Source organism: Tachysurus fulvidraco, chromosome 26, assembly GCF_022655615.1.
Source record: "Tachysurus fulvidraco isolate hzauxx_2018 chromosome 26, HZAU_PFXX_2.0, whole genome shotgun sequence".
Taxonomy (NCBI): Eukaryota; Metazoa; Chordata; class Actinopteri; order Siluriformes; family Bagridae; genus Tachysurus; species Tachysurus fulvidraco.
Genome location: NC_062543.1, coordinates 6293367 through 6320247, shown reverse-complemented (window position 1 = coordinate 6320247; position 26881 = coordinate 6293367). Strand labels below are relative to the sequence as shown.

At 39.7% G+C, this 26881-nt stretch overlaps 1 protein-coding gene across 2 annotated transcripts in view; it reads left to right on the top strand.

The window, feature by feature from the left end:
* Nucleotides 1–26881, top strand: part of LOC113637235 (E3 ubiquitin-protein ligase RNF43) — a 93570-nt gene that overhangs the window by 30899 nt on the left and 35790 nt on the right. For both annotated transcript variants that reach the window (XM_027137781.2, XM_047809282.1), the window contains exon 2: nt 25641–25760. In XM_027137781.2, coding sequence (XP_026993582.1) covers nt 25641–25760 — 120 coding nt within the window. The remainder of the gene's footprint in view (nt 1–25640; nt 25761–26881) is intronic.

Below are 26881 nucleotides of genomic sequence, written 5' to 3'. Positions count from 1 at the left end.
GGCAAAATCGTCTGGAAAATTGTCCGTATTGTGTGTTTGCGTTAGTGAATTGGAGTGTGTGTGTGCCCTGCGATGGGTTGGCACTCTGTCCAGGGTGTATCCTGCCTTGATGCCCGATGACGCCTGAGATACGCACAGGCTCCCCGTGGCCCAAGAAGTTTGGATAAGCGGTAGAAAATGAATGAATGAATGAATGAGTTAGCAGTCAATGCTAAATGTAAAAACACAATACTCCTTCTGTCAATTACAAACACATCTAAAGAAAACGCTGCTATAGATATCTGCGATGGTTCTACTATCTTCTTTTTACTGTCACTATACCTTGACTTTGTTTGTATAAAAAGACATATCAGGCATGTCCTGGCTAAGCTGAGGTTAAACTGACCTCAACCGTTAGCTATCGTTTTCTAGTTGCCTAGCATAGGTGCTCTTGAATGTTATTTTGTGTGTCAAATATATCACAAATATATCATTCATTTATTACTTTAAACACACATACCACTTTACACCACCAAATAAATAACAAGTTTATATTAGTACACGTATTCTTCCTGTTTCTATAGTAGCAGCCGAGTCAAAGGGACTAGTGTGGGGACGCTTTACATAAACCGCATAAAAGACAAATTGATAAAGAGATACAGAATGTGTCCTGTTTAACAATGAATACAGCAAATATAATGGTTTATATGGTGAAGCTTTCTGTTAGGAGATGCTCAGATAAGGTTTAAGGAAGGAGTCTCCAGTGTCATACAGAACATTACACGTAACTAGGAATGGTAAATGTGTGGTTTATTAATAAATTAAAGATTATAATTCTGTAATTGAGGAGGAATAGCACACTTCTGCCTGTTATAGGAGAATCATCCACCCAACACTACACCACCTTCATGTCATAACAGCTATGAATTGATGCCTACTGGATGCCATTTTAATTCATTTGGGATCTGTCTACACTAACTATGTTTTCCCGATAATATTCATCTGCAATAGCATTTATTCACTGCTTGGGTTTTTTTTCCCCATTAAAAGAAGCACACCAAAAATGTTTGAATGCTGATCATAAATGATGCACTTCTTCAAGAGCTCTTTACACAGGTTCGCTCAATAAGAGCCTAAGTGTCACCACTGCAGAACACACCCTGATCCGATTTCACTAATGAAGCTATAAAAAACCTAACCCTAAAAAGACACATTATTGCGTGATGTTAATCTTGTGTTGTACATAGTTTCATAATCTCTAAAGCTATTGTCTCTGGACCGGAGTCATTCGAGCACCGGCGCCTTTAAAAAACTAGCCAGACACAGCAGAACTGTTCTAAAATCGCCATGAACGGCCATCTCTGATAGCACCCTATTGCCTGGCAGTCCCAGGCGAAGGTGTTTGTTGAACTTGTGCAGTAGAATGGAAAGAGCTGAATGGAGGTAGATTACATATTCATACGCAGGCATTGAGAGGAAACTGTGCCTGCCAGCCGCTGCCGGCAACACGACGAAGTGACAAAGGCTTCGTTTACAGGTGCAAGGATGCCTTTTTCCCTTCTTTATCTTCTCCGCGTTTCATCTGTGTTTTTTTTTTAAATCGATGCTTCCATCTCACGGTGTCTTTTAACACGGTCGCGCTCTCTCTCTGTTACTTTTGTGGCCCGTCTCCTATCGCTCCCATCTTGGCACGTTGCTGCATGTAGAACCCTTTGTGTCTTATCAGCAATCCACATCTCTTATCATCTCCTTTTTATGTAGGAGCCTTTTCTCTCTTTTATTCCCCCCCTCTCTTTCTGGAAACTTTTTTTCTTTCCCTAGATCACACAATAAAGCTGCCATGAAGGCTGCAGCCCAAAAGCGAGTAAAATCTCTTTAGAGCTCAGGAATGTTAACTTCCTGACCCTGAAGTGTTTGCTGACAGTACTGGGGTTATAAAAAAAAAGAGGCATGGCTTATTTCTCAGCAAGCCTTCTATTAAATACCTAATACCTAACCAAGCTTTTTTCTTAAGTGATGGGAAAATTGGAATGATTGAGACTTCAGGTCTAAGTGAGCTGCAGTTGTTGTTTCACCTAGATTTCTAGAACACCCACAATATATAATACATCATTTTAAACGAATACAGAATTTAAGCAGAACTATACATGTAGGTTTAATAGCTTAGAAAAGCCTGAATCCCAGCAGCAGATTTTCAGTACGGTGGATGAGGTTGTGACAATAGTATCCTTGAAAAACCTGCCCAAGTTCTGTTACAGTGTTGATTTACCTTATTATCTATGTGAAGTAATGAGTTACCTCGTTATGTAAGTAATGTTTAGCTTCTGTAAGGATGGTCTCTCGTTTTGTCAACCGCTTGTATCTTATTCGATCTGAATACATAGAGGGTTCCCGTCGATGGATAATCTGTTGTATCGTTTAGCCAAAAAAAGGCAAAATGCAAAAAGCTGTGTTTAGATGATTCTAAATGATTCTTTTTAAGAGAAAAGTAAATCTTGGTCGTAACCAGAATGATTCATTGAATAAAAGTGCACAGATATAATTTAGCACATATGCATATGACACTAGATATACAATGTTCATCATTACTGTTAAAAAAAAAAACACCAAAAGATTAAGCATATAATGTAAGAAAGACTCCTATGGTCACGAGTCATTTTGCATGTTAAATATTTCTACCTTGGTATTTAAAGCTACAGTACATATATCATATATCTGGACTTGCACAGCGCAGTGCCACGTTACACACATTATACACTATTTACACACCATCCTGCACCTGGACACTTTAAGGACAATCTTTAAAAACCATACACATTTATGTATATGTATATTTATGCGTATGTATATACATTATTTCTCCATTTATATTTTTATATTTTATATATTTGTTTATAGTTTTTTTTTATATAGTTTATACTTTTTTATTTATCTATCTCCTTTTGGATTCCTTTTTATTCTTATATACCGGACAGTTGCATAAAGCATTTCACTGCATGTCGTACGCTGTATGTATGTGACAAATAAAATTTGATATAGCTGCATAGCTGTTAGGTTTTACTTTACATTTAGCAGACACCCTTATCCAGAGTGACTTTGCTCAGGGGCCCAGCAGTGGTAGCTTGGTGGACCTGGGGTTCGAACCCATGACCTTTCGATCAGTAGCCCAACACAATAATAAGGGTGTAGAAACACGTCTTTATTAATTGCTTATCTAACGTTTAATTGTTACTTTTTTCCTTAGTGTGTAAAATGGTTGATTTCATGATCTCATGTATACCAGTGAACAGTATCGTGGACAAATGGGAACCGGGTGGTGGGTGGGGTCTCAGAGTGGGGGTGGTGGTGGAGGGGTTTCTTACCATTGTCACCACATTAGAAGTCCTGGGACTTAACCTTCTGGTCACAAGCACACACTACACTATCGCTCCACTTTTCATATCATCAAAGACGTTCTCACTTTGAGGGTGTGGCAACTATCTGTCACTGTTTTTTAATTAGGTTGTTGTTTACGGCTGCTTTAAAAGGACCTGCTGACAGGTTGTGAAGCTCAAGAGGAAGAAGTCTGTGTAAAGTGGTGAGAGACTGCTGTTTAGACAGGGACGGGGACTTCTTTTTGGACTTGATCAAAGAATACGCTGTCGTTTATACTGCCGTTTTACGGACTTCTCTGAGTGGATAACATAGCATTTTAGGCCCCATCATTTACAGTACTGATGTGTGACACACACACACACACACACACACACACACACACACACACACACACACACACACACACACACACACACACACACACACATGCACATGCACAGAGTGATTTACTACAGGTGTGTGAACAGCTCTTACTTTTTTGCCTGAGAGGAGAAACTGACTGAGTCGTTTGTACTTCTTTGATGTTTATATTGGGGGGTCAGATAAGTATATGGTGGTGCATAGAGTAGCGTTACCGCCTCACAGCTCGAGGGTCCCCTGTTAGATCTTGAGCTTGGAGTTTCTGTGCATGTGTTCTTCCAAGGTCTCCGGTTTTCACCCACCCACCAAAAAAAAACTGTTAATTTGTTGTGTTACATCATTCATTCACATTGAGTGTGTGAATAAACATGTTGCAATCCGGATCTACTTCAACCGCTGATGAGGACAAAATTGTTTACTGAAGACTTAAAAAATGTTAATTGAATGGTAGGTTAATTGAAATTATACATTTTATACAAGTTAACCCTTTTATGTCCCAAAGCATTGACCTGTTGCAAGTATGTATATAATACATCCTAACAGGAAAGGACTATACAGTACATGTCAAATGCACTCATAAATTGGAAAAAATCAATTTATTTCAAATAAATTGAATAACTAGAATAAGAAAAGTGAAAGCAAAAGAGAAAATGATTTTTTTTTTCTCAAAATACCTCAAAGCTGTAGTTTGACCTGTTGTGTTTAATGGCATTTCCGGAGGTATAGAACCTGAGGAAGCCGAGAGCGAGTGCAAGGCTCACACCTGCGTGATGAAAGTCAGAGATCTGAGCTTCTTTGCCGTGGCTTTAGGCGTCTCATCTCTACCTCTGTGTGTGTGTGTGTGTGTGTGTGTGTGTGTGTGTGTGTGTGTGTGTGTGTGTGTGTGTGTGTGTGTGTGTGTGTGTGAGTGTGTGCGAGTGTGCCTCTTGCCCTGAGGTAGCAGTTTTATAGGTAGGTGTGTGAATATCCTCTCCTTGTAGCCGTCTTTGTCTCTGTTTGACTCTCTCTCTCTCTCTCTCTCTCTCTCTCTCTCTCTCTCTCTCTGCCTGCAGCAAGCCCATTGCGTGCACTCCCAGGTCTTTAATTAAAGGCTTGAAGGAGGCAGAACTCAGTTTTATTAAGACTGCCATTCTCATGGATCCTTCCCTCTCCCACACTGACCTCACGATTTCAGCCCATGATGTGAACACTACACTGTGATCATGGCAACACATGACAGTGTTAAAGGAATACTTCAGCTTTTTTCAAACTAATGATCTGTAGCGTATGTGTGATTACCTCAGGTACGTTTCCCTGTACTGGGAAAACAACAAAATTCCCTGTTTAAAGCCACTTTCATAGCAGTCTCGGGTAATCTGATGAACTCTGTCAACATGTAGAAAAATATGTATAATTACTGTATAACATAAACCTATTACAATCGAACACTTCAGCAAATCAATGAACTTTTTATTACATTTTAAATCATTTACTTTTATTTTAATTCTTCATTTTTGGGAAGTTTTGGATCTTTGTACTTATTCTGCGGATGCAAAGTGTAGAGACTATGCTATACAGTATGAGAGTTTTCCATTAATTAGTCTCGAGAAAATATTTAAAAAGCCTTAAAGTGTCAGAATCAGGATCAGTTCTCAGGGCAATGAAGAAATACTTTGTGTAGTGTTGTCTGATTTTATTTAGGCTTTTTTGTTCTGAATAAAACAAAGTGAACGTGTGTGTGTGTGTGTGTGTGTGTGTGTGTGTGTGTGTGTGTGTGTGTGTGTGTGTGTGTGTGTGTGTGTGTGTGTGTGGCCGAAAAGGAGATGGATCTTACAGATGATGCTGCAGGAGCCATGTCTACTCTGAGGCAGCTGGTATTGCTATCTGCATTGATGTTGCTTTGTGTGTGTGTGTGTGTGTGTGTGTGTGTGTGTGTGTGTGTGTGTGTGTGTGTGTGTGTGTGTGTGTGAGTGTGTGTGTGTGTGTGTGACTAAACTGGTGACCTTCCACTTTCACTTGCATGCCGCTTGCATTTATAATCCCAGAGAGATGCTGAACTATGTGATCTATCTCTTTTTCTCACACACACACACACACACACACACACACACACACACACACACACACACACACACACACACACACACACACACACACACACACACACATTCCACCTGTTTATCCATCAAGAAAGAGGTGTTAGAAGGAATTGTCTTAATAGCATCTTTCTAAGTATGTCTTCATAATGAATTAACGAAGCTCTAGTGTGTTTTTATAGACCTATTCAGTTCTAGTCAATTTTATTTGTATAGCACTTTTTTACAATAGTCATAGCCATTAAGCAGCTTTATAGAAGTGTATAAAGTCAGGATATAAATGATAAACTTTATATTTATCCCTATTGAGCAAACCAGAGGTGACGTTGGTGAGATTGGTCTCTATGCAAAGATACAGTATGTGGAAGGAACCTTGAGACTGAACAGAACCACATCCTCATCACACCGGAAAGTGGGATTATAAATAATCTCCCCTCTGACACTGGGTATTATACGGTCAAAAAGTGAAATTGTGTAACCAGAAAATTTACTGTAGTAACCTGACGTCTATCTTGTTGTTCTCACAGTTCATTGATGGACACTTTTTTTTTTTTGCAAAATTGTTTGTTGTAATTTGTGTATAAATGCAATGTGCTGTTCCAAATACTGTCAAAAACAGTCAATAGCTTCATTTAAAGCCTGTTCGTTTCTCTGAGCTATAATTAGTTCCACCAGTTAGTGAGTGTGCTACAAGATACAGTTAACAGCTAAACATCAGCCTTAAATCAGGTTACAAGGTGGGATTGGAGCCATAGTTTAGATAGATTTCCATTATCCATGTTGCGTAATTTGGTTCGGCTGTAAAAAGCATTAATCGTGACAGAAGGTGCTGTATGATTTCAAATCCTTATTCTTTTTGATTATTATTTTTTCCCACCCTTGTCTAGTCTGTCTTTTATCTTGCTTCCTTTTCCACACCCTCCATTTTTGTCTCCCAGTCATGATTTTTTTCCTCCTACCTCTCCCGGGTTAGGTGAGACTTGCCAAGTCGCCCCCCATTGACGGTCTTCTTCTTGTCTTCGTCTTACATTAAAGTAGCACACAAATAAACTATGTGAATTTTTCATTCAAATTTTTTTGTCAGATCTCACATAGGGACAAACCTAAGGATTATTTGCAGTTCTTTTTGTGTTTTCAGCAGGACTACAGGGCTGTGTTCGTGCGTATTAGATGCGATTTTTTTTGTTGTTGCTTGTGTTCAGCTTTTTTGAACTTGAACTTTTTGAACTTGTTGAACAAAATGGTGGGCTCTCAAAACATACAGGGATGCGGTTTGGAAAGAGACAAGTCACTGGTTCGGATCAAGACTGCACATGCACTGGTGTTAATGGCTCCAGTCAGGTGTGTCACAAAGCCTCAGGAACCCCTTAGGACTGAGAGAGAGACAGCGGAGATGGTGAAACACAGAGCAGAGAATGAATAGCTGAATGACTGAGCGAGTGCAGTCTCTCCTGAGGGTCTTAAATGAGTCAGTGTCAGTGTGTGAGTCAGAGAGTCTGCTGAAAGCTGAATGGATCAGATAATCTGGGCTGTGGGAGAACTGAACCACATTAAAATTGGCTGTAATCTTGATTCTGAATAATACACTCATGCACGCACCAACGCGACAAACCCCTCCATGTTTTTATGTGGTGTAATTCTTGTACTGGAAAGAGAGCATCAACTTTTTTGCTTCCTGTTTTCACCTTATGTCTTTGATAATAGACTTTATAGATCATGGAGATACATAATACGTTTGCCAAAACTATGTTTTTGTTTTTTTATTTTACTGCTGGACTGGACATTTGTTGGCATCCTTGGCTTTTAAACTGTCAAAAGTAGTACAAATCAACCAAGTAAATATGCATATACACCAGTCAGTCATCCTCTTTGCCATGCATCTGGAAGTCATGGAAACCAAAAGAAGAAAGGAAAACAAACATTGTTGATGGAGCATATTAGGTGTGTGTGTGTGTGTGTGTGTGTGTGTGTGTGTGTGTGTGTGTGTGTGTGTGTGTGTGTGTGTGTGTGTGTGAGTGTGTGTCTGTGTGTGTGTGTGTGTGCGTTTGCGTGTGTGTGTGTGCGCGCACAGAGAAGTCGCTGATAAAAACTTCATTTGGTGTATAAAAACCTGTTCACTTGTCCACTTGAAAGAAACATTTACAAACTTTCTTTATTTCTTTATTTCTTTACTTATCAGAACTGACCTTTCAGGACTGTTTCTCTTAGCATCGTTATGCAGGTTTTAGAATCACCAGATACAATTCACTCCTTCCAATGTCTCTCAAAAAGAGCGCCTGCCAAACTCTGTCCATGTAAATGTAAATACAGAGGTGGCAGAACTTCACTTGATCTCTAATCAAGAACAGTTCCTGCAGCAATTCGTTAGTGATTAACCGATAACAAATCTGTTATTTCCTCTGCAGTGTTTACTGTTCGAGCTGTTTACCTGCGGCGGTGTGGATGAATTATGGCGTAGCGGTAACAGCACCGGCTTTGTAGCTAAAACAAAGGTTGTAAGGTCGGCTCCTATGGGGAAATGTGGGTTTAACCCTAGCGAGGCACTTAACCCTTAACTGACCTCACCAATAAATCTCTTCTCTTCTCACAAAACCGCTGACCCCAGTCTTGCTCTCTGGGCACTTCCTAGGAAGTTGGTGGTTGCCAGATTGGTGCTCTTGAATTGAATAATGATAATACTGTATCTACATTGGGGTCTGAGAGCACTAGTGAAAAAAAGAATGACAGTGTGCATATCAAATCCATAACAGACATTGACTTACTTAATATTATGTTCATTATTAAATATACATGTAATATATTGAACATTTAATATATACGTCTTAATCATTTGTTTATTTCCCAGTTTGTTTGTGGCCTCAGACGTTTGGACCTCTCTGTATAGAGTAAAATGTGATGCATAGAAGAGGTAAAAGATAAGATAAGATAAGATAGATAGATAGATAGATAGATAGATAGATAGATAGACAGACAGACAGACAGACAGACAGACAGACAGATAGATAGATAGATAGATAGATAGATAGATAGATAGATAGATAGATAGATAGATAGATAGATAGATAGATAGATAGACTGTAGTGAGGTTAAATTTTACCATTGAACATTATTATTAATCTCAAAAGACATCCATCTTTCAAAGCATCTTTTTTTTTTTTAGCTTTAATATATTCAGGTCATAATAGTTCACTCATCTATTCAGCCTACAGTAACGGCTTTATCCCGGTCAGGCTTTTGGTGTATCACACTAACTGTGTAACCTCTCACACTTTACACTATTACAGTATTATATACATATATCACAACAGTGTACCAGATTTAAAGAAATATTATATACTCTTAAAGTGAGCACTTGGATTAAATCATGAAGAATATTAAAGAATTATACTTAAAAATTCTGTCAGACGTCTGATCGGTTTAGCTGGTTTATGTGTTTAGTGTCAGAAGTGAAGAACATGAACATTTATGAAAGTGAGTCTCTTCGAATTTCTGTCAGTTTCGTTCGTGTTAGCGATTCACGGCTAGCTCGTGTTAGCAAAGTTTCTCTATCGGTTTGATGTACGGAACTTAAAGACATGCAAAGTATAGCATCCTGTATAGCTTTCTGAATGAACGCTTTGAACCCGATGTAAAAAAATGGAAGTTTTGTTGTATCCATGTTGTGTTCAGCATTGAATTTCTTTGTTATGTTACACTCCACAATGGTGGTTAGTGGCTCCTATGAAAATACACACTCAGGTCTTTGTAACCCTGAAGAATTTCTAGCTTTTTATAAGTATGTCTGTTTTTAACTAGCCTACATGTGGCAATATGTTCATAGAAATGTTCCAAAGAAACAAAATTTAACAAAATTTTTATTTGCTTTAAAAAAAAACTTTAAAGTAACTCTTTAACTCTCTGCGATGCCACACGTGTTTATTCAAAAACATCTAATATTTATTTTCATCCACTAAAATTCTGTGTACGGTTATCTCAACAGAGGGAAAAACATCTCACACTGAAAGCTAACTGGCTCATTTTATATCAGACTTGCAGCAATAAAATAATCTGTTTGTTTATACCAATTGAAAACGTCTTATAATCGTAAGGCTGATATTTTGATGTTAAATGTTTCTAAAGTATTTCTAAAGTCCATGATGAATATACTTCTTATAGTCATAGACTTACTTCTATATAGTCACTTCTTGAGAATCTATTTTTTGACCTGAGCCTATTTGAGACGTTCACACGGACCTGACAAGGCATGTATTTAAGCACCGTGACTCATGCGCATTAATAGTAATCTGTTAAATATCCCTCTTGCTCACATGAAACAGAAGCAAAGAGTAAATAAGACACAGAAGTCTCTATCACTCATAATTATGATGGGCTTCCCGTACGCTGAAGAGAAAATATCTTTTCTTCTCCTCCAATCCTCCCTTCTTTAGACTTTTTTTGGTTTAGTTTATTAGTTGAGCCTTGCATTATGGATTCAGGGATTTTTGAACTTTTATTTAACTTTTTTTTTTTTACCATTTCCCGTTCGACTGTTTTGGTTGAATTTGTTTACTTTTATTGTCTGTAAACAGTAGATTCAAAAAACTTTTATTTTTGGATTTAAGTGTAATGTGTAATGTGATGGATTACTTGGACTACAGTAAATGTAAGAATTTACACATATAAAACTGCGCTTATATTTAAAAAAATATATATACATATATAACATTGCACAATATTTATTTTTTAATATATATTTATACTTATATTTTAATTATATATTATAATTATATTAATTAGGGGGGGGCACGGTGGCTTAGTGGTTAGCACGTTTGCCTCACACCTCCAGTGTTGGGGGTTCGATTCCCGCCTCCTCCTTGTGTGTGTGGAGTTTGCATGTTCTCCCCGTGCGTCGGGGGTTTCCTCCGGGTACTCCGGTTTCCTCCCCTGGTTCAAAGACATGCATGGTAGGTTGATTGGCATCTCTGGAAAATTGTCCGTAGTGTGTGAGTGAATGAGAGTGTGTGTGTGTGTGTGTGTGTGTGTGTGTGCCCTGTGATGGGTTGGCACTCCGTCCAGGGTGTATCCTGCCTCGATGCCCGATGATGCCTGAGATAGGCACAGGCTCCCCTTGACCCGAGGTAATTCAGATAAGCGGTAGAAAATGAGTGAGAGTGAGAGTTATATTAATTAACTAAACAGCTGTTGTTTTTTTTACTTTCACTACATGTCAATTGCAGCTATTATCAGTATAAGCGCCTTGTTTTATTGAATTCAGTTTGTTCAATTAGTTTTCATTTACCTTTACTAGAGCAGTGACCGAGTATCCACTCAACAACTGTGCCAATAGGAAGCTTTCCTTTCCTTTCTAAGATAAAGCTTCCTGTTGCTGCTCTTAACATCGATCTTTCTGATTTTTCTTGTTCTATATTACCAGTGTTACTTGCTTCTATTTGTCTTTGTTTTTTTTGTGTGTTTTTTTTTTTTACATCTGACCAAATACACCACCAAACAAAAGGTCATATGAATCGAAAACAACTTATAATTACATTCATGGCTGGCCTTTCAGTACAAACACAACAACTCTGACAAAGTCAAAAGTAAATTTCAGCCACAGCTGTGGCTTTCTTGAGAGAGAGAGAGAGAGAGAGAGAGAGAGAGAGAGAGAGAGAGAGAGAGCATGCATGTGTGCAATAAAGCTGAATGGGATTTTGTAGCCCACCCACATGGCAGTATTGGTGTGAGAAAGAAAAAAAAAATAAGAGGAACGAGAAACAAAAGGCTGCAGCATTTTCTCCAAAACCCTCTCTAACACTTTCATTCCTGTGGGTATTAACCATGGTTAGCCACGATGCCATATCTCTCTCTCTCTCTACCTCTTTTTTTCTTCTCCTAATTCCCCCTCACTCTCTCCATCTTTCTGTCACTCCAGCTTGCAGGTGTGTATGAATTGGGGAGAGTTTCTGTTCTGGCATGCCTACAAAAAATCTATCATTACAAATGAAGGTGAATTTTTGCTAGAGCATCTCTTTTGTCCTCCAGAGGTATTTTTATTCCATCCATTTTCCTCCTCTGTCTTTTGAACCAGAACATTTGAGGTTCAGAATTGAGTTAAAGCAAATCAATCAGCCGTTCTGCCATTGAGAAATCTAGTATATATACAGACTCTCAGCCATCCCGGCTCCCCGCTCGCGACCCGAGGGCTCGGTGCATTAGGTGATAGTGTGGTTGGAACTGTCGCCTGGAGATGAAGAAACTCGTCACTTTTCACTTGTCTGATTCCAGAACGATCCACCCTGAGACAGGGTCAAGGGTCAACCACCATTTTGACAGACAGTCCTTGCACGTTGCCCCCGGCTAATACTTCTTCTTCCTCCTGTATATCTTTTTCCTGTCATCCTCTATGATTCACTCAGCACTGCCTGAAAATCTGTGACCGATTAGCCAGGACGTCTTCCGAACCTGTGACCCAGCCATTACCTGTATTCATGGACAGCTGGGCCATATCTGCTGGAATAATGATTGTAATTAACAAGGCAGTGTTTATTTTCTGTCTGAGACATTTGTATAGCATGTGTGAGTATTGTCTTTATTTGGGTCTAAAAAGATGATAGAATGCAGCGGTTTAGTTTAGTTCCAGTTTACAGTAGAAAAAAACTAAAGCATTGTATATAAAATACGAATAAGCATAACAAATTACAACTGTGGTTAATAAAAAAAAAGTATGTGCTTGAAAATTTCACCTTTATTTTAATGACAGATATTTTTTTATAGCCATGTGCATGTAGGCATGTAAATGATCAATCAGCATCATTTCAGCATCATTTGATCTTTTTCTATTCATTTTCACTTTGTTAAATGAAGTGTGCCAATAATTCTGGGAGGACCCTGTTTATGACACGGACGGAAGACAGTTGATTATAAATACTGGTTGTGTAGGTTTTTATTATTGCTGTGAGAGATACTACGTCCAGCCCTGCTCTGCCTAACACTGGTCCTGTGATCCACTTTTAACCACAGAATAGAAGAAGAAACAATATCAAGGGTCTGAAACAGGAGCTATGATAATATGCTGAATTTCTCAAACTCCTACCAGCAGCTCAGTTTGGTTGCCCAACTGATGTTTCCATGGGCACTAAGTGTTAGAAGTACAGCTCCTGCTGTGTTGTGGTCTATTCTTACGTGGTTGCCCTGAGAACAAATACAGACAGCTTGTGTACTGTACAATCCTGAAAACAAGAAATTTCTACAGAGTTTTCCAGACAGATCAGTTTTACTGCACAGAGCACCAGGGTCCCATCACCCCATCCCTTTTCCATCTAATGTTCTTAGTATGTTTGTAAAACGATGACCCCAATTGTGACAGATAATTGGCCCTTAGATGTATTTTTGTGGTGTTGGATGTAGCGATCAGTCAATTCTTTTCCACTGTTCCAATGAGGAATGGCATTGAAGCCAGATGTCACTGCAGTCAAGCTGCTTGAGAGAATTCCAGGAACTGCTGATGTCCAAACAAGCTCACGTATCTGTGCAAGCAATCTGCACAAAAATGGAGACATTTTGACCTTCCGATGGCTTGCGATCATTGAATCAAATAATCTGGAACAAATTCCCAACAGCACACGGCGGAGGCCATTTAAAAACCAGTATTGGCTTCCTAACTATTTGTGTTGTGATGAGATGCGTGCTGATTCTGTAGATTGTCGGCACTCAGGCAGCTCTGATGTTTAAACCACAGCTTGACGGTGTACGTACTGGAACCCTTTGAAAGAGGGGAGATTGAAATAAATATTCCTGCAGGAAATATGTTAAGGAGCCCCATGAAACTCTCATTGGACTCTTTCTTTTTTTCACTTCCTCTCTTACTTTCTGTCTGTTTCTCTCTCTTCTCCATATGTCATGAAGGAGGAGAATGATTTCCAATCCGTTCCGGGAGCAATGTGCCAATAAAACGGCGCTCAAAACACGAGGCCTGTATCTGCTTCTGCTACTGGGCCAGGAATCTCATCTCCGGAAAAACACATGTCTCAGCCCAGCGACGGAGCGCCGAGGTTTATACGGAGTCTTTTATCAGCGGGAACGCCAGGCCATTTTGGGGGGGTTCCACGTTCTGGCATTGTCCACAAGATAAACCAGTCTGTCCCTGGAGGATTTAGGCTGGGATTCAGCGTCTGTTTATATATAAAGCACGCCACAATTATATATATATAAAGCGAGCCGGAATGCTGAAGAGTAGACCTGTTTGTTGCTTCTTCTGTTGCTTGCGGCCCAAACGCCCAAGGAGAAAACAGGAGGGGGGTGAAAAAAGCAAGAGATTTGAGAGAAAAGTGGCGCAGAAAGGCAGCCCTTGTGGTAGAAGCAGGGAGGTTGTGTATATGTCTGTGTGTGTGTGTGTGTGTGTGTGTGTGTGTGTGTGTGTGTCTGTGTGTGTAGTGTGTAGTGTAGGCCTTGAGGATGACTCAAGACGTTTTGTGCTCTTCTGTAATTATGTCAAAAATATACTTTAAAGAGGAGCAATGGGGGAAACGAGTGGTGCGCACTTGCACGCAGGGTTTTTAGGGTTTTTTCCAGGACGATGGCTTTCCCGTTTGCTCTGATGGGGTTTAGAAAATGAGGCCAAAGAAGCCAGCAGGACAAACAGAGATTGAGAGCATTCTCTTTTTCTTTTTGCTAAAACCCCCAACCCCCAACCCCTCCTTCCTGGCTGGCGCCTAAGCCTCTGATTCAACCGAGGTGGCACCAGGCCGTGAAAATAGCAGCCCTCTTGTAATTGGTTTGCGTCCAGGATTTCTGCAGCTGTCCTCATCTGTGTCCATGTAGGACTATTACCTAAACAGAACATGTGCACGTGAGTTATCTTGTATAGTCTGTAGTCCATACGGTTGTGTATTACCTGTCTAGGGCAATATAGAGGTGCACGTAGACTAGGATTTAAATGGCTTTGGTAATCGCATGTAACGAGTGTTTTAGTCTCAGTTTAGCAGGTGGAGCTAAGCTCAATCCTTTAATCTTAAGAACAATTAAGCAGTCTGTCAGACAAGTCCTGGTTGAGGCACTTCCCAGTGGCCTCTGTGAGCTTTGTGTGCACAGATGTGGACACTCAGACGTATTGACTGGGGTGGAAAGAGGGCAAATACACAGTCAGCAGATATGAAGTGCCTCAAATGATACAGCAAAGAAAATCAGAAATTTATTAGCTAGACCACCAGGAAAGTAGGAAACTCTAAGGTGCTCACATGGCGGCCAAGTTAAAACGGGGCAGCTAACATCACTTCATTCTAAAGTAGTATGGCAGTTAAATGTATTCAATTTAATAAACGTGCTATATTTTACACAGGCGTAGCAAATGGAAAGATCACTTCTGAAAATGCCAGCTAGGAATATAAAAAGCGACATCTTGCATATTTAATATCGGCTTGTTCCAGTCATCCAGCTTAGCGATCAGACAAAGTCAAAGAAACAAATGTTTCAGTCTGGTTTAACAGCAGAATCTGAGAGCAGCTGGTTTTGGAATTGTGTGCAACACATTTTCTTTTTGAAAAATTTGAAAACGGTTACGTCAGAAAATTAGCACGAATTAGCTGATAGCTAGACAATAAATATTAGGTTAAATCTGTCTATGGAATTTAAAATAGGTCAAAGTTTCTACGTATCCTGAGCACAAAGTATAGACATGAACGGTATAGACAAGGTGTGAAAATGAGCTGAACAGGAGCCCTGTTACTCTACTGTGTTTACTTGTACTATGTTACAGAAGCTTGTGATGTTGTGTGTTGACATTGTTGAAGTGGAAGTGTACAGAGGGATGTCTCATATAGAAAAGATAGATTAAACAACATTACATAAGATTAAACAAGAACAGCTTAAAAAACAAGGAATCCTCATAGAGATAGACCAAGAGGAAAAGAGAGAGAGAAAGGGAACGAGAGAGATATAGAGGCGGATCATTAACTTCAAAGCTGAGCGGCAGCATTCTGCAGGCTGGCGATGTTTATACTGCTGAGAGGAGTCGACATTCCAGCCTCTCGTTTTTCCATGGCATTCCGGGAGGATCTTTCTCTCTCTCTCTCTCTCTCTCTCTCTCTCTCTCTCTCTCTCTCTCTCTCTCTCTCTCTCTCTCTCTCTCTCTCTGGCTGTGTGCCATGGACCTTGCAACTGCTACTCTTCCACTACATCCTCCCCTCCTCTATTCTATCACTTTTATAATCTCCCTCTCTCTCTCTCTCTCTCTCTCTCTCTCTCTCTCTCTCTCTCTCTCTCTCTCTCTCTCTCTGTCCCCTCTTCCCTTATGACCAACAGGGTTAAAGTCCCCATATGCATCTATCCCCACTTGCACAACTATTAGAATAAGGGCTACAATCCAGTTCATATTTTTTATTGAAATTCTTCTTTCATGGATTTGTTTAATTAACCTGAGATACTGAACTGATCCCTAAATGAAGAACATTACTTAAGTAGCAGTTTCACGTTAAACACGACATGGAATTAAAAAGTGTTTGTTTAGCTTTCAAATTTTCACCTAGTCGGCTTCTGATCCTCGTCACCGTCTGGGTTTCTTCGGGGGTCTTTGGTTTCATCCTGCTGGATGGGCTAACACAAATCATCCCTAGGTGTGAATGAGCATGTCAGCATGCATGATGCCTTTAGATGACGTGGTGGCAGCCTTCCTCAGATAATCTCGGCCATTATTAGAATCGTATAGTTTCTAAAATGCTGTTTATTTAGGAAGTAGAAGACTAAAGTAAGAAACTAAGAAGGTCACGGGACTGGAGGAAGCTCAGTTTCGTGTTCATGACAAGATTACTGTTGGAAAAGCAAGAAAGTAGCAATTACGCATTTAGCAGGAACTACCATACATACCGTACAACAGTTTTACTTTAAGCTTCAACACAACATAAAGAGTAAAAAAGTAAAAAAAACCTGCGTCTTTTTGTACGTCTTTGATGTCTTTGTGCTGATATTTCTTCTCAATCAGAAGTTAAACTTGAGGTTACATGGCTAAATGGAATAATAAGGTTATATATGATCATGATCTATACTGGTAAAGTAGAACAGTGTAACTATTTGTGGTATACCGTCATACCGCTATAGGAACACACCCTTAAATGGAAGCACCAGAGAGCTCCACAACCTCCATAATCCTCTTACAGAGTATCTTGTGCCACATGGAGCTTTTACTAGACTCACTGTTTGTTTATTGGTGCCTGATGCCGCGGCCTTTCATTGACGTCTCCGATCCTATGGAAGGAACATTTTTTTTAAGCACTGCCTACTCCGCTGGTTAACCAATGTGACTGACTGTATTTTATTGTTTGTCCTTGTGTGTATATTTACAATCCAAAAATTAAGAAGTTTAGAAAGCTAATTCCTTCAGGGAAAATGCGCTCCGATGTCAGATTTGTTTTTATAACTCTGCTTGTGAGAAGTTTTGGATTTAATTGGCTGCTTCTTTAGCTGTCCCTATAATGGATTGGTGCTTAGGGATTATGTGGCGTGTGTTACCATGGCAGCCGTTTGTACAAAGCGGTCCTGTTTACGCTGGGAAAAGAAACAACAATAAAACGTCCTTCCTTGATGTGGCCTTTTTAAAAGTTTGTGTTTACATGTGTGTGTCCACATTTACGATGACTCCATCGCTCTCTTGATTAGTTTTAGCAACAGGATGTAGAGAAATAACAACAGGAAGTGAGGGAAATACAGGGTAGAGCGTTTCTTCATTCAGAAACAAAAAATGTTGATATGATTCTGCCGTTTTGATCTGTATCCCGCTGCTCGGATGCTCATCACAAGTGACCTCTTTAAGCTGCATTATGGCTTACATCACAAAAATAAGTATCAGGAATATACAGATCTGTGTAAATTCATTCCTGTCTGCTAAAGTTACATCCAGACCTGAGCGTAGTCACACCAGCCCACAGCTGTCAGCGTAGATTTTGCCGATATCCGTTTGGAATTGTGAACTCAAGGCGATAGCACGATCTCCCTAAAGTGAAAGCTGATCGTTTCCCCAAGTGCCCACTTTCCAAACATTAGCATTAGCACTAAATGTTCGCTCATTGGAGGGTGTTCTCAAATAACCCCATTTACAGCTGAAACAACATAGTTTTCATCAATGAAGTTCCCCCAGAGGCTTGACACTATGCAAAACTCGTTATCCTGGCCCCTGATGGAATGTTGACATGAGCCTGAATTGGAATAGTCCTGTGTGAGTGACTCTGTGTGTGTGTGTGTGTGTGTGTGTGTGTGTGTGTGTGTGTGTGTGTGTGTGTGTGTGTGTGTGTGTATGTGTGTGTGTGTGTGTGTGCGCTGGTCGACCTGGTGTCTCTTCCATTGAAGAAATGAAAAACGCACGTTGTGTGGGTAGCGGGTGCATCGCAATGTGGGGACGGGTCAGTGTGGCGCCATGAAGGGGGTGTACGGGCTGCTAGTGTGTGTGTGTATGTGTGTGTGTCTGGGTGGCGAGAGAAAGACAGATCAACTGCTCCTTTGCAATCTCAAGTGGCAAAGCTCCAGTCACCTCTTTTTGTCGACGGATCTTACGAGTAGTGAAAGGCAAGGCAATGAGGCGCAAATAAAGACTGGAAAATGGCAGTGAGGAGAGTTACAGCATTGAGACCCCTGCTTCGCTTCAGCCTGATCATTACACAAAGCTTAGAAGACACCGGGAGTTTCCCCCCAAACACAAACACATAAACAAAAGCAATGAAAACTCATGTGGAGGTGATGAGTGATGGGTCCATGGGCTTCAGTCATTCACATAACAGAAAAAAAATGACAAGAAGTGACCAGATCTGATTTGTTTTGTTTACACACTAGCAATGGTTGTTATGGTAACAACATAGGTGAGCGCCAGCTTGCTAGCCATACTGATTTGAGAATTCTATGCACATCATAAACACATCAGCAACACAGAACGTCAGTAAGGCGAATTAATACATGAACAACAATAATCAAGAAATAAATGACATTGTCTGCTATAGGCTTTGAAAGTAATACAGTTAGTGAGAGACGGAGAAGCTGAAACTGAGACATGCAACACAAAGAAAATTAACACAGAGGAAACCTCTGTTTATCCTTATCCTCATTTTTGAAATGGAGATCACTAGCACAGTATGTGTGTGTGTTTATGCTGTTTCACTTTCACACAGGGATACTGGCAGATCACTGATGTCTGTAGTCTGTCTCTCTCTGATGTGGGTGCACGTATGCCCATCATTACACCCTCTGCTGGGTGGCATGTGTGTAGCAGGTAGACGGGTGAAGTTACCTGTACAGTATGGCCAGATAAATGTACAGATAAATGCTTCAGTTATATAAAAACTATTATTATTATTATTATTGTTGTTGTTGTTGTTGTTTTTATTGTTTTTAAAGTAATATTTTGATATAACTGTAATAATGATAACAATAATAATAACAACAACAATAGTTATTGTTGTTGTTATTATTATTGTTATCACATTTACTGTTTTTTTTTTCTTTTTTATCTCTAATATTTTTCCTTTAAAGTGGTTTTAGGTGTAAAAACAAAAGTGAATCATGTAAACAAATCAGTAACACCTAGTCACCTAAAACATTTTTTTATACAGGATTGCAATCATTTTTTCTATATACAAGTTACATTTAATTAATTAATTAATTAATTAATTGGGGAAAAAATAGAAATGACATAAAATACACATGACTGGTGTATCTTCTGCTTGTGTCAGTTCTGTTACACAGAGAGAGACTGTAAGTAAGTCAAAGTCAAACTCGAATAAGTCTTTCTCATTGGTAATAAACTTTTTTTATGTTTATGTGGAAAAGATTAAAGCAAGAAGAGTTAACCATGCGAGTCCAGAGTAAGTCAAACAGCCTGATATTTCATTCAGCTCACAGCTCTTAAAAATGTCCTGATTGTTGGTGTCATTGGTGTTACTTGGCTAAAAAAAATCTATTAAAATCCGCATAACATTCAATAAATAAAACATAAATAGGTAATAAACAGATATAAACATGAACGCTTATGAATGAGATGTTCATAAATTAGACCAGAAGTTACCACTTACATTTAGGACATTTGACCCTATCTCATTGATACAGCTGAGCAATTAAGGGCTAAGGGCCTTTCTCAGGGGCCCAGCAGTGGCAGCTTTGTGGACCTGGGGTTTGAACTCATGACTTTCTGATCAGTAGTCCAACTAATAACATATTCACAGTATTTGCATTAAGCTCATACAGATGCTTTGGACTGACCCAGGATCAGTTGTATGTTGCTCAGTGTTACAGAGGCTTCCTTTGCATCTGCCCTGATTAAAAAAACACCTTATACGCCACATCACCCCACCCCTCCCTGACCCGCTGCTTCCCTTCTCAGAAGCTTCCACAATACCTCTGAATTCTTCTCCCTGCTTTCACAGACATTCTGACGTCTCTCTCCATCTCTCTATCCCTCTCTCCCTATCTCTCTCTCTCTTTTTTCTCAGTTCCTGCAGTAATTGCTCCGAAGTCATTATAGTATCAATTTCTCGGCAGATTTTCTCGCCGTTTTTTTTCTTTCCTCCTCACGTCTCCATCTCAGCGGCTGGGATACTAAAGGATGGAGATGAAATGTGACTCCACTGTTGTTTTGACAGCATCAGTGCTGTAATATCTTTCATTGCTCTCTTAACAAACACACACACACACACTTTCTCAGTTTCTTCAAAACACACCTTGGCTGAGATTTAATGCTCTACCTGGGAGCAGGTTTAGAAGTTTGAATCCCTAGACTTTAGGAGTGCCCAAAAAAAGGTTTGTGCCAGCAGCAGTAATGACTGAGGAAGCTAATTATTGGTTGCTAGCTAGTTTGACAGCATTTTACAGCATTGTCTGCAGTTAAGACTTTAATAAACGTGCACATTCAGAAGGCATGTGTGTTTTCCTGAGTGAATCTGAGTGGGGCGTCTTTGTGTTCTTTGACTGTCAAGATGGAAAAAACACTTAGCATGTCTCATTTTGTCATTGCTGATAACTTGGTAAACACAAGATAATAGCTTGAATGCTATCAAGAAAATGGCAGCTAAGTCAAATGCTAACAAGGAGGAATTGTGTGGTCTGGAAATGAGCTTATTTTATTTTTTTTTAATACTATGTTGTGTCTCCTGTGGTTACTTTTCTTTTCAAATATTTTCTTTTAAAATAAGTTTTTGAAAATTTTCAGAAAATGTAAGAACTGTATTTCATTATCTAAGAAATGTTGTGCTAAGGCTGTTTATCTAAGATGCTCAAGGGCATCTGTAAATAAGTGGTCTGCCCTGATTTAAACCGTTATTTGCTTAGATTTGGCATAATGTTTGCTTCAAGACTGCAATCTGCACCTTTTTCTATTTTTTTTAAAAGGCACTTTCACTCTGGAACAATATAATGAAACAAAAAAAAATGTAGTCCTGAATCCTCTGACTATTTCCACGAAGGCATGCATGAAATTCATGAACTTAGTATGTTTTTGTTCACATCATATTTGATTCGATTTGACGAATGCAGAACCACATGCAACAAAAACTACCATGCTGCTGCTCTTAAGGATGGGTGGGAAGGATGAAATTGGCATCACTGAGCAGTTGAATGCACACAGAGGAAACCCTTTAGCAGAGTTTACAGATGCCGACAATTAGACAGTGTCAACTTACAGGAGAGTAATGCCGTGCTTCCCTTCCAAAGAGCAGGACCAAGTCTAATCTCATGCTTTATTGTCAAGATTCAAAGCCACCGTCTCCCAGTTGCCTGTCTTCTGAAATGTCCGCATGCAACGGTTAGCATCTGTTTTACAAAGAAAACAAGGCCAGGACGTGAGTGTTTGTGTGTGAAAGAGACGTTTGGCAGGATCCTTTAGTGCATAACAGTGCTGTTTGGATTAGATGTGCGGAGCGAAGTCTCACAGATATACACAGAGAGAGAGAGAGAGAGAGACAGTTGTCACAGGAAACTGGGTCGGAACAACACGCTGGCTGCTGGCCAAGAATTTTGGTACTGTTTGAAAGAGCAGAGAGAGAGGGAGAGAGGGAGAGACAGAGAGGTCTGGGCGCAGGATTTGGGGAACGGAATTCTTTCCTGACACATACTAGATTTGGCTGAGTCTCTGGCCCTCAGGGGGTGAAGCCTTTGAAATGGGGATAAAGGGCCTCCCTGACCCCACTTTCCTGTCAATCACTTCCTGAACCCCCTCCTCATTTTAAAAAAACATATACACTTTCTACAAATTGTCATTTGATTGACTAAAAGACTCTAGACTGCGATATCTGCATCTGTGTGCCTGCTGAATTTGGTCATACAGTATTAGTTGTGAAGGGTGGAAGTGGGCAATTTGTCACAACATTTGTAACCTCAGAACCAGTCTTTGGAGAAGCCTTTTCCATGTGTGAGCTTTGAATGGAAGTAAATTGAAGGGTGGAGGATAATCTAAGGCCCAGGGGATGGAGAAATTGACAGATCAAGGACGACAAAGCTATGACTCTGGCATCGTAGCTGAATTGGCAGCACATGAACTGGCCCCACTGCTGGCACAGGACAAAAGGAGACCCGTAGGGCAAAACTGGGAGGGAAAAAAATTATTGACTTCTCACCACAGCCACTATTTATTTTTCCCTGCTCTCTGTACCGCTGTTTGTTTTTGAGGCTGTCAAGACTTTTTTCTGTTCTATTTTTAGTTGGCCAACTACGGCGGCGGCGGAATGCTTTTAGTCACGAGTACAAAGGCGCAGGATAGGGACATCTCGTCCACTCTCCAGCAGAGACAGCCAGCCAGAACTGACCACTGTCAACATTCAGGCTGTCAGCATTCTGGGTGGTGGCTGTATGCACATCTTGTGGTTCGATATGGGTTCCCTGTTGAAATTACTGGGATTTTCAGTTCTCAGCCCCCTGCTTGTGAAAACTCTGAGATCATAAGGCTGTTTTCAAGTCCACTTGATGTTACGCAATAAAGATAATAGCAAGGTTAAAAATGAACTCATAACCAAGTCTCCATTTGGATGATTAAGGCCTCTGCTTTTTGGAGAAGCCTGACAAATATCACTTTTTCCCCAAGTTCTAAGTTCCTGGTCACTTGTTAAAATTGAGAATGTAATTTTTGGTTCCCCGACCCTTCTGCTTTTTGGCTTTATGAAACCATACAGAAGTCTGGACTCACAGGATCAGAACACTGTCTCGAAAGAGGATACTCTTTTTGCCTGCTGTCTTCCTGTAGTCTTAAAAACTCTCAGATATCATAAGGTTGTGTTTGAGTCTTTTTGACTGTGGCATCTTGTGCTATAAAGAGAATGATTGGTATTGTAAAGGATTCATGGACTGACAGTCTTCACTTGAAAGTTCAAGGTCATTGACTTTGGGGAAAGCTTTGAAAAATTATTTTATACTTCTTCTATCTATTATGTCTAGTGCTCATGAGAAAAAGCGGTTATGTAGAATCTTTGGGCATGGTGGCTTAGTGATTAGCACTTTTTCCTGATTCCTGTCTCTGCCCTCTGTGTCTGAAATTTGCATGTTCTTCCCCTGCTTCAGGGGTATCTTCTGCCAGTCCAAAGACATACTTTGTAGGCTGTGTGTGCAGTTCTGCCCTGTTTTCCCCAATCCATGGTGTCCAACCATGGGGTGATCTCCATGATCCCCATGACCCTGTGTAGGATAATTGCTACAGCGAATGGATGGAAGGATGGATGGATGGATGGATGAATGAATGAATAAATGAATGAATGAATGAATAGTTCCAAATCCAATCTAGGTAGAGGAACATGTTAGATCATAGTCATTGAAAGGTCACATGGCTGTATGCAAAAGATTGGCAGTTGATTAGAAATGGTCCAATGGTCTAAGTAATGAAAAGCATTGACATCAGATGCTGCTCTAACACCTCTGAAGTTCTCCATAATCTTGTTTAATACTACCCAGATATTAAATGCATGATGATGATGATGATGATGATGATGATGATGATGATGAGGGTAATATACTGGACAGGATTGTTTTTTGTCCTGTGTCTTGATTCATAACCATGCCCAAATTCACACATGCTAGCTAATCTCATTTTCTGCCGCCGTTCCTGAATACATTTTGATCCACATTTAAGTTTGTTGGCCCTACTATAAATCTGTGACAGTTCTCGACACTCAATTTTCCTTCTAAGGTCTTTAATATGGTTCAAGGCATCCTTCCTTCCGTTAACTTTTATTTCACCTCTTTTATAATCTCTGTCTTCCATTGACACACCAGCTGGGCGTTTTAAATAAGGTCATACTTTCTGACAAGTTTCAACCACTGCTGATGTCATGCTTGGGCAGTTTGGTTTTAGGGATTTCTGCTGAGGTCAGTGGAACTCCCCATGCTCTCCTTCCCATCCTTTGGCCTACCACAAGCTGAGGGGAGCTAGGTTAAAACTTCTTCATTGAGTCGGGGAACGATTTAGAGGAGATTTATTTTGGGTGGAAAATTTTGGATTTCATGGTGATCCTTAATGTGATTCGTGCCAGGGTTATGAATTATAGCTTTTTGGTGGAGTTTTATGTGATGCGTAATAGTATTTTGTGGTAACTGCTATTTAATCATGTCTCTAAACCATTTAGGTTGATGTACAAGACTCAAGAGACTCACATGAGCATGAAATAGCAGAAACAATCTAGCTCAGTTTAGTATGAAACAGCAAACAATCAGATTCTCAGATTAGCATGAAAAACAGACACATTCTGATCTCAAATGAGCATGAAATAACAGACACGATCTATCTCAGATTTACAAATCTCAGATCTTGAATCTATCTCTAGCACGAAACACTAAAGCCCCATTCACACTGCAGGTAAAAGTGGCCCAAATCTGATTTGGGGTCATGTGACCAGGTCAGACTTCTTCAGGAGTAGTGTGAACACGCAAACCTAGCCCAGATCTGATTTTTTTCAAATCAGATTCAGCCCACTTCCATATGTGGTCCTGAATCAGACCCAAATCTGATTTTTTCCCAATGTGGCCACAGTGTGAACAACCAATGCGGATTTAATGCGACTTTTACGTCAATCTACATCGTCATTCGTCACAATTATGCGCCGGCGAGTTATAATTATAGGCACACAAATGTGACTACGCCTACAAAATGGATCAAATAATCAAAAGTTGCCCTCGACATCCGAAAAGTTTCAAAACACTGCGTCTCTGTGCTGCCATTACACAATCATTTAGAAAGAAAAGCGAAAATGCTTACTTCCTCCTTTATCGTAACGGTGTGCTGCGTGCTGTGACGTCATTGTTATTGTTCGTGTGCGCATGCGGGTCAGCTCGAAACAGCAAACAGTTCACACTGGTACCTGATATAGGCCACATTTTAAAAGGTAATGTGAACAGCCAAACAAAAAAATCTGATCTGAGCAAAATATCCGAATTGAGCATTAAGACTTGCAGTGTGAACGTGGCCTAAGTATGATCGAATCTCAGGTTTGTTTTCCACCTGATGTGACCAGGAATTTATGCCTCATACATTAGAAAAGTCCTTCAGTTTACAGTACTAGTTTTTAACTGGATTTGATAGCTCTGGATGTTAAGTCCACTCAAGAAAAGAAGCCTTCTTCACTGGATCTGTAGCTGTAGGGATTTTGAGGTTAGATGCTTCTGTGTGTCAGATACTGTATAACACCTGACATTGTATGGTTATCCAGAGGAGACTGATTTCTCCTGCAGCTTTTTATCTGCTCTGAGAAGGTGGCTGTTAATCAAATGTGCACCCACATGTACAGGAAGAGCTATATGTCACATTGCCTTTCACATACACACACATTAATTGTTACTGATGTGTTGGCAGTCTACACAGTTCCTTTTAGTATTTTGAATTTTTTTGGTACATAATTTAATTTCTTTTTCTCTGTCTGTCTGCAGTCTCACCCGCTGTCTCTGTGTAACACCAGTGAGGATGAGCGACAAGAAAGCTTCATCAGCATTGTTAAGCTGGAGAGTCCAGAGAGCAAAGTGCCCCAGTGCCTGCCACTTCTGGAGAAAGTAAGACCACTCATGGAATGCAAACACACCCACCCACCTTCATACAAACACACACACACACACACACACACACACACACACACACACACACACACACACACACACACACACACACACACACACACACACACACACACACACGCACACCCGCCTCCAATAGTGGAAACACAGGGAACATTTGTGTTTGCTCACTGATAAAGCACATGGTGGTATTGAGCTTGGCATGGACTGATCAAGGCACCCACAGAGAACAGCAATGTGTGTGTGTGATTGTGTGTGTGTGTGTGTGTGTGTGTGTGTGTGTGTGTGTGTGTGTGTCTGTGTCTGTGTCTGTGCCTCTGTGTGTCTGTGTGTGTCTCTGTGTCTGTGTGTGTGTGTCTGTGTGTGTGTATGTGTGTCTGTGTGTGAGCTGATTTTGAGGAGAGAGACCAAATTATGTAATTCCGAGCAATAGTACTGTTTACAAGTATTACCTTCTTTACCAAATCACTATTTATTTCACTATTTATATAAATTATATATATATATATATATATATATATATATATATATATATATATATATATATATGTATATATATATATATATATATATATATATATATATATATATATATATATATATATATATATATATATATATAAATAAATTTTATACTCTTTTTTTTTAACCACACAAATTGCTAGCGATCGGTTGGTCAGTTGCACTTTCTTTGAATTACTATCTAAATTGTTTTATATTGTTATATTTTATACATTATTTTATATTTTATATTTTATATTTATTAGTTTATACATTCATTGTAAATGTACAGATTGCTTATATATATTTATATCACTTTACAGCTTCTCTGCTAAAAGGAATCAATAAAACAATATTGGTTGCTCTGTTCATTTGTTATCCATCAAACTGTCAATTATCTTTAGTGTAGCATCACTGAGTGGTGACTTGAGTATTTTATCAAAACATCATAACACAATCACCTAAAAAAAAAAAAAAAGGAAGCATGAACAGAAGCCACAGAAGAGCTGGAAACTAAACTGGAACAGTTTTTTTGTGACAAAGTCGAACTCTTCTCCACACCATAGCAGACATAAGCAGCTTTTCTTTTCTGTTACACC